Source organism: Actinia tenebrosa, unplaced genomic scaffold, assembly GCF_029948245.1.
Source record: "Actinia tenebrosa isolate PJP-AT-01 unplaced genomic scaffold, QUT_ActTen_1.0 PGA_scaffold2__45_contigs__length_23673736, whole genome shotgun sequence".
NCBI lineage: Eukaryota > Metazoa > Cnidaria > Anthozoa > Actiniaria > Actiniidae > Actinia > Actinia tenebrosa.
This window is the reverse complement of record NW_028292579.1, coordinates 7,843,798-7,857,468: the sequence shown is the minus strand read 5'-3', so window position 1 is coordinate 7,857,468 and position 13,671 is coordinate 7,843,798. Positions and strand designations below refer to the sequence as shown.

General features: G+C 36.6%; 2 protein-coding genes across 2 annotated transcripts; both read left to right on the top strand.

Annotated features, from left to right (window-relative positions):
* Positions 1-3,946: 3,946 nt before the first annotated feature.
* LOC116299804 (E3 ubiquitin-protein ligase NRDP1) lies at positions 3,947-4,868 on the top strand. The gene is made up of 2 exons (XM_031708513.2): positions 3,947-4,106; positions 4,217-4,868. Exons 1-2 carry the CDS (start codon positions 4,057-4,059, stop codon positions 4,788-4,790), a joined length of 624 nt encoding a protein of 207 aa, XP_031564373.2. The 5' UTR covers positions 3,947-4,056; the 3' UTR covers positions 4,791-4,868.
* Positions 4,869-8,778: 3,910 nt separating this feature from the next.
* Positions 8,779-10,823, top strand: LOC116299794 (E3 ubiquitin-protein ligase NRDP1). Its single transcript, XM_031708502.2, has 2 exons — positions 8,779-8,895; positions 9,509-10,823. Exon 2 carries the CDS (start codon positions 9,516-9,518, stop codon positions 10,485-10,487), a length of 972 nt encoding a protein of 323 aa, XP_031564362.2. The 5' UTR covers positions 8,779-8,895; positions 9,509-9,515; the 3' UTR covers positions 10,488-10,823.
* The last annotated feature ends 2,848 nt before the right edge of the window (positions 10,824-13,671 follow it).

Here is a 13,671-nt window from a genome sequence, read left to right as displayed (position 1 = left end):
GGCACTCTTCAACAATTGGTATCTCTTCTATTGAAATGGCGGCTGTGGCACAGCAGAAGAAAAGACTTAAAAACACCAAGATACACGTAGGGATCTACGAATATAAAAATAAATGAATGTTATCTTTTTCGGTATCTTATGCGCATCATTACTAATAAGGAGCAGCTTTCTCTGAATAAGATGAAATCGCATCTCTCGCCACGCGCAAGATATTAAACAGGCCAGAGAGTTTCGTGGTGATAGTAATGTTAATAATAGTAATAATAATGATCATGATCATGATGTTGTAGCTAGAGAAGTCATTTCAAAGTCGAAAAAGAAAATCAATTCTCGATGAGATTGCAATTTAGCAATTCAACAGATCTGCCCCCCGTCAACTATGCCGTCAACTTAGTCAACCCGTCAAGTAAGGTTGATCAAAGGACAAAATTTCGAGTTTCCAGTTTACCGTGAGGTGATATCATATCACTTTACTGATATGGTTTTTATTCACGGCTTTATCACTAGGATATCGACCCTAAATGTGTAAGCTTGTGTAATAAATATATTACATCAATACAACATTTTCCCCATAAATTTTGATAGTGTCCAAAAAATAACAAATGAAAAAAGTTAAATGATATAAAGGTAAATGCTAGAGTTAAGATAAAATCTTTTTAAAACTGACTGAAAAACCATTTAGTCATTTTGCGACAAATCGAAAATGAATGAGTTTCTGACTAATCATTCCCAAGTTGTTATTTTCGTTATTTGCAGGAAAACGTTTTGGAGTTTTCTTTTTAGCAAAATAAAACTGAGGTTTTTGGTTCTTTGTAAAGGTTGAACCCAAATAGCTTTGCTTTCTTTTTTCAGTGGTGCTATGGCGAAACACTTGTTTCTTAAAGATATTTTCTGGCCGTACTTAAATTCAAATGAGGTATTAGTGCATCTTTAAAAAATCTATACCTTATGGTTGGCCATGATCGTTCTCGTCATTGGAAGCAGCGCAATCCCATCTGAAAGACGTGTCGAAATGCTATTTCTTCCACCGCCAAGCAAAACACTTTTAAAGGTTTATAAAAACGGTTTTAAGCACCTCACACCCGTAGCCAGGTGTTCAATAAATAACTTTGTCGCATAAGTTGAATTTCTTTCTATTCTTTCTATTTCTTTTTAATTACGAAAATATCCCAATGTCAATGACTCAATTTTGTTTCCAGCCAATCCCAGCTTTAAAAAGTCCGATTTTTTTTTGCTCGTTATTGCTGTACAAGTCCAAACTTTGATTGATACTTATTCGATCTGTCTTGTTTGCGTTATCCAAGTTCAAAGTACCTACAATAAACTTTGTAGCTTTTAAGTATTTCTACTGACTTCGTGTTTATTCGTACAAGTTGTGCTCAAGAGAATAGTCACGTTGTAAATAATGAATCATTATAACAATCTGCCCAATAGAAAGAGATAAATTTTTAATGTTTTTTTCATTCAAAACACCAGACGCAGCACGTTTTTCGTTTTGAGAACTATTCCTTAAACCAAATAGGGTTGGTCTGATGCTGTGATTATTTTCAAATGCACGCAGAAAGCAAGACTTCTAACATTTAGAAGTAGTAATATCCAGGGCTGATGGAAAGAGCTGTGACCAAAGGATGCTTAATTTAGGAGATATTTGCTCCTAGCTAGTTTTTCAAAAAGATTGAAAAATAAAAAGGATGAATAGAAAGAGGAGAAAGAATGGACGGATGGAAAGAAGGGAAAGAGGAATAATGGAAGAAAGGATAATTGAAAGGAAAGATGAATGGATGGATGGATGGATGGATGGATGGATGGATGGACGGACGGACGGACGGACGGACGGACGGACGGACGGACGGACGGACGGATGGATGGATGGACGGATGGATGGATGGATGGATGGATGGATCTTGGATCTTACATTACGATGCTATTATCATTATCATAGTCTTCTATTATGCAAAATCTCGACGAAAACAAACTCATAATCCTTTATATTAACATGAAATTAAAATCAACATACCATAAAGACTTTATCATAACAGCATTTCGGAGTAATTAAAACTTTCATTTTGAGGTGGTATGAATACCTAATAAACTGAATTTGAATATCTTAAATTTTTTTTACTCCTTACCCCCTGTTAAGAATATTATTACAAATCCTAAAAATAGGCAATCCGATATCAAATGTAGATTATATTGGATCCTTCATCAAATGTGTTTTGAATTTTTCTTTGGTTTTTCCCCGTATGCTTCTAAGGTTGTTCTCCAGAAGTCTCAATTCCCTTCAAAAATATTAGCTTTATTTAATCTGTACCAAACATTTTAGTGACGTACCCCTTATCTCTCCCCTCCCTCCCTCCCTCCCCCTTTCCTGCCCAGTGCAGTAAACACACTAATAAGCAATTATTTTATGACGCGATGAATTGACATTACAGTAATTTCTGGAATCTTCAAAGAGTACGTACACACACGTTCAATGTTTTTTAAAAAAAAATCACAACGATATCAGAATGCTTCCTGAAGCCATTTAGTTCTTCCGGTTTTTTGTTCAAGAAATTAATTTGAGAAGGAAAAAAAAAGAGGAAAATTTAGAAACTTCCATCGCCAAGGTTATAATTGCGATTAATAATTTATTATCCAGAGGAAACAAATAAAAGAGAAATAAAAAGGGGTATGCAAGCACTAATGTACAAAAGTATTCTACGTATTGTTAATTCTCATTCCCAAAGTTAGGTAAGGAGCTTTTAGTTTGGACTTCGCCAAAATCAAGGCCAACCTATTAGCAGATAATCCAGCAGTCACTTTTTACATTAATGAAACCTAGCAACACAACGTGCCTAGGGCCTCCAACTCAAACACCTTAAAGCTTCGTTTTCACTAGGAATGCAGACATAAACGCAGCCAAAAGCGCAGTTATAAGCGCAGCCATTAACGCAAGAGCAACACAAGGAAAAGGAAAGATTAACCTTGTGCTTGCACTACGCTGGGCCTGTTTTTACTGACGAAATATAGAACAGTTTTCCGTATTTGACACACAGAGTAGGAAATTTGTCATTTTATAAAAAAATATAATGGAAGGAGGTGAGGGGAATCTCAAATGTTAAATTTACTAATTTTCGACATCACCCCTAATGAGATAAAGCGGTTAAAAAAGAGTCTTGTTTTGCATACCGCAACCAACATCTACAACATATGCAATAATTCACCTTAGGTCCGACGCACATCTTCACCTATTCAATACTACTCAAGCTGTAATTCTTTTGTAGAACTTAAACTTTAGTTATGCGTACAACTCAAACTCAGTTACAACACTACATTTTGAGGAAACAAGAATGGTTCTGCATACAACTCAATATTAAACGCCACGTTTTCAGGCAGCTGGCTCCAAACCTAGTTTCGCACGCAAGGCAAACTTCTGTAATTCACTGTCATGCAATGTTCACTATGCTAGAAAAAATACTGCCGTTATATACTTATTTACGGCACAACTATTTGACTGTTTGATACTGAGTTGATAATGAGGCGGTGGTGGTTTTGTGCCCACTGATGTACGTTGTTCCTATCTCATACCAGAATACAAACAAAAAACTGTTTTGCCGCATTGGATGCACAAATCATCCGATCGTCTGACAATTTCAAATAAGTGGTTGGTTTAGTTTTGTAAAAGCATCCGTGACAGGGAAGGGGGCATGAGACCCCTTTTAATCTAGGGGGGTTCATCTGCATGCCCCCCACCCCAACCCCCCCCCCCCCCCCCCTCCTCCTCCTCCTCCTCCTAGAAAATATTAAAATCTAGAAGTTTGTAAATGCAATTCCCATCATAAATTTCATTATGAAAGGCTTGCTGGCGTTTGGAGATTTTGCCTCACACCCCCACCCCACCGAATCAAAAATTAAACGGTCCGTCCTTAACCAGTACCAGGCTTCACTCCCAAGGGACCCCCAGCTAACAACTTCTCACAACGATACATCTCAAAAAGCCGAGTAAGTGCACTTGTTACCTATTATCGCCTTGAAATTCACAAAGATAAGCTACTAGCGAAGCCCCAGTAAAAAGACATGGCTTCTGCTACTCCTTCCGAGGAAGATATTGTCAACAGATTCGACGGGTTCGTATTAAACATTAGATACCTTTAGCCATCATCAAATGTTTTCACTTTCGTTTTCAATCATTAGGCAATCTGTTCTTCATTAATTTCTTTCCCTTTTTTTTAATCAGCTGTAACAACTCACCTGGTTGTTTCGAGGAATCGAGGTTTGAGAATGACATAAAGCAAGAATACATATGTCCAGTGGGAAAAGGTGTTTTAAATAATCCAAAGAAAGTACCCTGTTGTGGCCAAGTATTTTGCCATTTTTGTATCAAGAATTCTACACCATATATTGAAAACGACCAAGGCAATAATCTACAGCAACAGAGCTTAGCAATCCCGAATTATCAAACTTTAAAGTGCCCCCTCTGTCGAAAAGAATTTGAGGCAAATAAGCTTGATGATGTCTGTTTAAACTTCAAGACGTTGTTGAACGAGCTGCGTATAAAATGCTCCTTTGAAGAATGCAGAAAAGTCATATTACTGGAAAATATGCTTCACCATCAGTTTGGTTGCGAGTGGAATCCGGAACGAAAGGTATCATGCACTGATTGTAACAAAGAACTTCCATATTCATCTTTAAAGGATCATTTTTGTAATGACCGAGTCTTGAGAAAATATGCTGACGTCGAAAAGAAGACCCAAGAAATAAAGCACGAGGCAAATAAACAGGAAAAAATGCTAGAAGAACTCCTCGAATAAAAGACAAAAATTCTCATGGCATTTTATATTTTACCGTTATGATTCGCTAGGTTATGATTAAAAAGGGTTAAAATCTTATAGCGTTGTTTAACTAACTCATTCCTAAAACCGGAAGTAAAACATTGTTATTTGCTTATATTATCCCCCTATGGTGGATAATGGTGATCTAGGAATACTTCACTGGCTATCCACTGGCTACATTAAATAAGGTAAAAAGTAGTTTCTACATAAAGATTGGAAACCTACGGTAGGTAGAGGTGAATGTATTTTAAAATGATAAGGGAAAGTTCGTGACTAAGGTAATTTTCATAAAAGTACGTAGTTTGTTTTATAGATGCGATAAGTCCTTAATTTGCTCTTGTGCTGGGGTTTCTTTCTTGAATCATTGTGTACATTACCCAGCCAAGTCTGAAATTCTACATCCCTTATTCTTTGTTTCAACAAGCTTTCAATTGACTTACGATCAATATCAGGATCACTTTGGTTGTCTTTACAATATTTCTCCTAAGCCTATATAAGAGGGTGGTTTTAATTTAATTTCCCCAAAAAATTTGGTACCCCCCCCCCCCCCCCCCGCATATTAAAATGAACTTTCCCTAAGTATTATTACTATTCATGCCTGATTTAATGACTCACAAAGTGTGTCCCAAAGAGAACTCTAGTAAAAAAATGTTGTCAGTCGTAGTAATGTTCGGTGACTTGTTGTCTCTGTAATCAGTAAAGCAAAATTCTGTTATATTGAGATTGGATTGGATCGAGGAACTTTGTGAAAATACTTTTCTTAGGTAAATACATGTATAATAAAAAACTGATGATCAGTATCACTGATGATCAGTATCAGTATAATAAACTGAGCAAAATTAAAGTAATAGTATATATATACAATATAAGGCTGATCTGCATGCCTTAAAGGTCAACCTTGTAAAGCCCATACACTGTACTATGGAGATCACTAAGAGTGGTAAAACACTCGTTGGAATGCACATCTTGCGTTGACAGAGTTATGTATCATGTGATGAGATTTTTGTGTACCATTTGTGTATCATGTTTGAGTAGCATGCATTTGTAGTAGTGTTTAATAGAGGAAATGGATTTTGATGCACATAAGCAGAGATGTTAATAATAAGTTTACTAATGCAAACTTGAGCATGCGTAAAAGGTAAATTACGAGCCTTAGATGAAACAACTGAAGAAGAGTGCCATACACGCCTTTTACAACTTCAAGTTGCGTAAAAAAATGAGCCAGCTCAACGGGAAACCGTGGAAAGCTGTTTCAGCCTGTATTGGGCCTTGTCAGCACATGGTGTATCTAGTGAGCTGGCAATCCCACAAAAATGCAAACTTGGACTATTGCCAGGATTATCTGAAGACTACATCAACTAAGTTGGTCCATTCAAACTGACATTTTTCGTTGAAAGCAGTGTTTCCTTCTATGAGTGACAAGCGTAATTATTGCCACTCACACCAACTGTGCTCATTCTCATGTGACACACAAAAAATCTTATCATGTTGTACATAAACTTACCAGCATCAGACGTGCATTCCAATGCACCTTTTAGCATATCTTAATTACTATATTTACTTTTTTTGCCATTTTTCTATTTTACCATATAATTTTTTACCAATTTTACCATATATAGATTTGGTGTATAACTTATAGCATGGTAATAAATGTGATCAAGTCATAGTAAATCTTCCTTGAAAACTGGGGTTTAGACTTTTATGGTTATAATGTTAATGTTTTGAAATTGTCTTTTCAGCTTTTTAATTATATTTGAATAGGTCATATCATAAACTGATCATTTGATGATGGCCATCTTAATAATAATAATAACAATAATAATAATAATAATAACAATAATAATAATAATAATAACAATAATAATAATAATAATAATAACAATAATAAATTTAGTAATAATAAATTTAATAATGATAATAATAATAATATATACCAGACACGACAGAATGCTGAAACCGATATACCAGTGTTTGCTGGAAAAGTACAACTTTCAAGAAAGCAATAATGGAAAGCCATGGTACCAACAAAGTCTACCATCAGCAGTACTTCAAAACGAAAAGGCAAAAATACAATGGAATGTACCCTTTCAACTTGAGAAAGCTCCAGAAATAAACCCAATAAACCCGACATAGAACATAAAGAAACTAATTGCTTGGACACTACTACGATGCCAGAAATGGATTTTAAGCCAGAACATTAATATGGTCAAGAAGTTTTATGAATATGCATTAACTGAATAGTCTCCCTCGCAACCGTTTTTAGTGTCGGTCATCACTCAACGGAGCGTTGCGTGACGACCGACACTAAAAACGGATGCAAGGGAGACTATTAACTGAAGAAAGGATCGTAAAAATGATGAACTTAACCAGCCTAGACTTAGTCCGCTGGTCAATGTAAACATGATATATACAGACAAATAAAACTTGCCATAATAATAACTAATAATAATAAATAATGATAATGATAATGATAATGATAATGATAATATGCAAAATTTCCATGCTTCAAAGTGCCAAAAATGAGATATAACAGAATAAGCAGAGGGGAATAGCCAGGAATTTCTGAAGGGAGGACCAAATTCAAAAAAATGCCTTATTGTTTATTGAGCTCCCAATTAAGATGCCAAATAAAAAATGAAAACTTAAAGAAGCCTGCATTAAGTTTTACGCTTCATTTTTTAATGAAAAAAAAGAAAATTTAAAAAATCAACTCATAAATTCTAAAAAGCCACCCTGGCCCCCTTGCCCACCTACCTAAGCCCCTGATAAAGTTAAGCAATGCCCATCTGCCTAAGCCCCTGATAAAGTTAAGCAATGCCCACCTGCCTAAGCCCCTGATAAAGTTAAACAATGCTCACCTGCCTAAGCCTCTGATAAAATTAAGCAATGCCCACCTGCCTAAGCCCCTGATAAAGTTAAGCAATGCCCACCTCCCTAAGCCCCTGATAAAGTAAGCAATTAATCACAAGAAAAAAATCAAAACTCTAGCCAATTGCATTTTGACCTCAGTTAATATTTCATCCCCACAAGTTATTGAAAACATTTAAGTTAATATATTAGATATTTTTTCAGATGAACAATCAAATCTTGACTTCATTGCTTGCTTCTGATTGGCCTAAGCTTGATTGCCTTGTTTTGAATCTATGGCCTAGCTGTTTAACTTTATATCATAAGAATGATCTCATTTAATTTGCACCACTGTAAATAGATCTCTTTTAATACCTTGGGCATGATGTTTTACATTTAAAATATCATGTCATCCCTTGAGAATAAGATTATTTGTTTGAGTTGTATCCATATGCATGTGTTTGCTCATGCATAGGAAAGAATATTTAACAAAGAATGAATACTCTACTAGAGAATGGCATGTGGTCTGGAATAGGAAAACAAAACATCCAAGGGGCCTAGTGCTAAGATTTAATTCAAGTACTACAAACCTACAAATTGTAATAAATAATAATATTGATAATAGATAATTAGGGTCAAAAGGATAGATGCACTTGATACCTGCTAACATCTAAAGCTACTTACCTTATGGTGGTAAGGACTAACAAATAACTCATATCCAAGCAATCCATAGCCGTTGAAGAATAAAGTTTTAATCTTCCCGCTTTTCGATATTCCCCATGATTCCTTTAGATCCCTGTGTCAAAAATATATTTTAGATTGGGAGCCCTGTGTTATACTGTTTTGATCAGGACAAAGGAAGCCCAAGAAAGGTACTAAATAAAGGAAGGTATAAGTAATGCTACAAAATTTTTTTTAAATTTCCTTTGTTTAAAGTTGTTTTTTTTTTTTTTTTTTTGTTATTATGTGTCTCGGTACGCAATTTGGAGCCAATCCAAAGAGTTTTAGTCTTCAGTATGGGCATGGACCCACAAAAATAAGCATTGGGAACCCTGTGTCAATCATGCGTGCGAGGTAGATCTCCCATCATCGTTAGCGAGCTTTATTTGTTTCTAATCGAATGCAAATGAAGAAAAAAATATGTCCAAGAAAACTTCTCGGGATTTCCCTTGTCCACCGATTGATTATACCTAAACTCATTAATTCCTTAGTCCTGATGCCTCTTGGATTTCCTTGGGTAAGCACGAATCACGAAGTATTATTTTCCACTTGTTTAGATTATTTACCTTGGTGTTTTTGTGAACGCTAATTTTTTTGTGTTTTTGGGACACAACCATGCAACAACCATGCATGTCCCATTTATTTATTTACTTTTTAAATTTCCTTTGAAACTTAACTTGGACATCAAACGTTGGCAGTCTTGCTATTTTTTTCCATTGCCTTTTTTTAAATTTAGTTTCGATAATGGATCTCTTATATCTTCAAAGATCGAATTATTTTTAGTGAGGGAACTTTATGCAACGCGAATGCAACGTAAATAATAACAAAATTCCTTGAAATTTCGATGTCATTCGCAACTTTTAGTACCAAACAAATTGAATAGAAGTAGTTGATGTTGCATGGAACATGAGAACTTTGATCTTTGTATAATGTCAACTAGAATTTTCTCGCATTTTACATGTTTTTTCTTCTTCTAGCTACGGTTTGTATATTCACTCTGTCTTGCGTTTAACTTAAATGCTTTATAGAAATTTTATTATGTATTTTTCTTAAATAGTTCACATTATTTAAAATAGTCGTTAGAGGCATGAGTAGAATCAAAAAAAGTTATTTTCCTTCTTTTCAACCAGAGGTAAGATGGGGTATGATGTAGGAAGATTCCAAGGAGAGGTTGATGAAGAACTGATGTGTAGCATTTGTGGAGGCGTCCTTGAAGATCCACTTCAAGCCCCTGCTTGTGAACATGCATTTTGTGCATCTTGTATCCATGAATGGCTAAATCATCAACAAAGTTGTCCAATAGACAGAAGAAATCTAACTCCATTACAGCTTAAGCAAGTTCCTAGGATCTTAAAGAACCTATTATCTAAATTATTAATTACCTGTGATAACAGTTCTTTTGGATGTGAGGCTATTGTAAGACTTGATGGCTTGTATTCTCATTTATCCAATTGTCAACATAACCCCAAAAGACCTGTCCAGTGTGAAAAAGGATGTGGTTTAGTTGTTCCATTTGATGAGTTAGTTCAGCATAACTGTGTACGAGAGCTGAATGTAATAATCCAAAATCAAAATCTGAAAATAGTTGAGCTTCAATCTCAAATTGATGACCAAAGACAGCAACTTAATGAACAAAAACGAGAACTTCGGGTTCTCAAAGACATGATGAGAGCTATGCGAGTCATTAATATGCCACAAGCTCTTCCTGCATTGCCCAACAATCAAAGACCATCTGTTTCACATGACAGCGATGAACTACGGGAATGGGTTTCAAGCTTAGAACAAGCAAGAGTTACTAGATGGGGAGGCATGATTTCTACCCCAGATGCAGTTCTTCAAGCAGTTATAAGAAGAGCTCTGTCAGACAGTGGCTGTCCTTCAAATATTATAAATGAACTAATGGAGAATGCGCACGAACGGAGATGGCCACCGGGGCTGAGCACTCTTGAGACTAGACAGCTTAATAGAAGGAGGTATGAACAGTATGTCTGTCGGCGCATTGCTGGAAAACAAGCTGTGGTGATCATGTCTTGTGAAAATGAACATATGGGAGAAGCTCTGACTTTAGATCCTGGTATTATTATGATTTTTGCACATGGGATAGAATGACACCAGAATTTTCAAAAAAACTCTGAAAGAAGTAGAGAGCTGCACTAGCTGCACATACCCTGAGGGGGGGGGGGGGGGTATGTGCAGCCAATAATACCAAGGTTCTAAGTTACAATTTCAGTACCTTAAAATATACCAATACCCTGTGTTTGCATGCTTTTTAGTTATAGAAAGTCAGTTAAATTATCCTTCAACTTTGTATATAACCAACCATTAATGGTGTTTCTCCTGTGGGACACCAACAATTCTTAGGCCCCAGGCCTCAAACTCAGTGCACTAACCAATTAGACGTTTCTTCCATGCCTCAAAACAATAAATGTTCAAAATTAGAAAGTATTTGCATCCATTTTTGCATGGATTAAGTAGGTGGATGGCATAATAGTTTACCTCTCCCCGCTGTGGTCTTAATTCAAGTCCCAGCTCAGTCTATACTAAATTTTTTGTGAGTTGAGTTTGATTTCTTGTCTTCCTTAACAGGAGGGTTTTCTCCAGATTCTCCAGTTTTACTGTCCATAAAAATCAACACGTGAGGTGTGTGTTGTAAATATAGAATGTAGTGGTAGTGCATGTGAAGCAAACCTCACAGAAGAGCCCAGAACTGGGAGTGTTGGTTGTAAAATATAAGTTTATATATAGCAGGGGCAGACCAGGAAGGGGGGGGGTGACTATTACAAAGGTGGTCTTAAAAAAAAGTTACCTGATATGTAGGGGCATCTGCCCTCAGGGGTGAGGAGGAGGGGGGGTCGTTTCCAAACAATATACATTACCTTACGTGAAGGGGCACCTGAACTATGAAGGGAGGGGTGGTCTCCAAACAATTTTACCCAATATATTAGGGTGCCTGAAATATGGGGTGAAGAGGAGGGAATTGGTGCTTTACCTTAAATATAAGGGCACCTGACAATTATTATTATTGATGAAAAGGTAAATTATACACCGTGAAAAGATGAACAAACTTACTGACGTTTCGGACGCTAGTCCTTCGTCGGAGTAAAAGAGAAAGAAGTGGTAGAAAGGAGTGTATATATGATAGAATAAGACAAAAGAAACCAATGAGAGCAAGGTAGGCAAGGAAACAAAAACAAACAATCAAAAGACAAAAGAAAAGGTTAGTTGAAAATAAAGCGTTCATTAATCCCGTTGGGACTAAGAGTGCCCAATAGGTGAATAAGCCGCATTTCTTTGGTCTTGCGACAATCATTGTTGCCGTTAAGCAAAGAAAGACCGAAAACAATGAAGTCAGAAAGAGAATGGTTAGCTAGATTAAAATGGCGGGAAACTGGTTTGGTGGGATCGTTATTGCGAATATCATAAAGATGATTGCAAATGCGATCACCAAGACGGCGGCCAGTCTCGCCCACATACAAAAGATTACAGCGGGTACATTTAATACAATATACAACATTAGAAGTGGTACAAACAAAATGGTCAGTGATTTTAACAGTTGATTTAGGACCGACAACAGAAGTGTGAGAGACTATGTGAGGACAAGTATAACAACGTTTACGAGAACAGCGAAAAGTACCAGGTTCTTTGTTAGAGGGAAGAACTCCCTTGACCAAGAAAGAACGGAGATTACGATCACGTTTATAGGAAAAGAGAGGGCGGTTGTTGAAAATAGCAGAAGTGCGAGTATCAGAGTCAAGCAGAGAAAAGTTGCGGTTAACAATGGGTTTAATGGAAATTTTTATTATTTAATTTTTATTGTGAAGTGGATAAGGATCTTACCCCTGACAATCAAAAATTAGTTAAAGACACTGTTAACTCTTTCATTTCTGATGGCTCTTTACCCTCCACTGCTAAAAACCTTTTTGTTATTACTCCTCGTACTTCTCACGTCTATTTTCTTCCTAAGATTCACAAAGCTAACAACCCTGGCCGTCCTATTGTTTCTGCTTGTAGTTGTCCTACCGAACTCATCTCTAGCTATCTAGATTCTCTCATGCTGCCTATTGTTCAGTCTTTACCTACTTATATTAAGGATACTAATCACGCTCTTAGTATTTTTAATGATTTTCGCTTTCCTGAAAACTCTTCTAAGCTTTTGTTTACTATGGATGTCAAATCTTTGTATACTGTTATTCCTAATGATGAGGGCCTTCGTGCTCTTCAGCATTTTTTCGATCTTCGTCCTGTCCTCGAGCCCAGCACTCCCACTTTGTTACGCTTAGCTGAACTTGTTCTTTACTCTTAATTGTTTTTCTTTCGGTGGTCGGTATTATCGGCAGATAAACGGTGTTGCTATGGGTACTAAGATGGGCCCTAGTTATGCCAATTTGTTTGTTGGTTATATCGAAAACCTTGTTTTTCAACAATATACTGGACCTAAACCTGAGTTTTTTGGACGGTATATTGATGATTGTATTGGTGCTACTTCTTGTTCGCGTAATGACTTAGATTCTTTCATCTCTTTTGTTAACTCTTTTCACCCTGCCTTAGACTTTACGTGGGAGGTTAGTGAAACATCAGTCACTTTCCTTGACATCTTGCTTAGTGTTAATGACGACCGTCTTAGCACTAGTGTCCATTACAAACCTACTGACTCTCATTCTTATTTACTCTACTCGTCTTCTCATCCTAAGCACACTCTTAACGCTATTCCGTTCTCGCAATTTCTTCGTCTTCGTCGTTTGTGTAGTGATGATCTTGATTTTTCTGTTAAATGTTCTGAGATGCGTTCCTTCTTCCTTAAGCGTAATTATCCTGCTCATGTTATTGATCGCGCCATTCGTAAAGTTTCTACTATTGATCGTACCACCGCTCTCACTCCTCACACTCGTCCCTCTAATGACCGCATTCCTTTCACTCTTACGTATCATCCTATTAACATTTCCATTAAACCCATTGTTAACCGCAACTTTTCTCTGCTTGACTCTGATACTCGCACTTCTGCTATTTTCAACAACCGCCCTCTCTTTTCCTATAAACGTGATCGTAATCTCCGTTCTTTCTTGGTCAAGGGATTCTTCCCTCTAACAAAGAACCTGGTACTTTTCGCTGTTCTCGTAAACGTTGTTATACTTGTCCTCACATAGTCTCTCACACTTCTGTTGTCGGTCCTAAATCAACTGTTAAAATCACTGACCATTTTGTTTGTACCACTTCTAATGTTGTATATTGTATTAAATGTACCCGCTGTAATCTTTTGTATGTGGGCGAGACTGGCCGCCGTCTTGGTGATCGC

What these genes read in the sequence shown, in the direction of transcription:
- LOC116299804 (XM_031708513.2), top strand. Translation starts at nt 4,057, where the DNA reads ATGGCTTCTGCTACTCCTTCCGAGGAAGATATTGTCAACAGATTCGAC. An exon ending in ATTGTCAACAGATTCGACGG is followed by an intron (nt 4,107 to 4,216) that starts GTTCGTATTAAA and finishes TTTTTTAATCAG; the next exon opens with CTGTAACAACTCACCTGGTT.
- LOC116299794 (XM_031708502.2), top strand. Translation starts at nt 9,516, where the DNA reads ATGGGGTATGATGTAGGAAGATTCCAAGGAGAGGTTGATGAAGAACTG.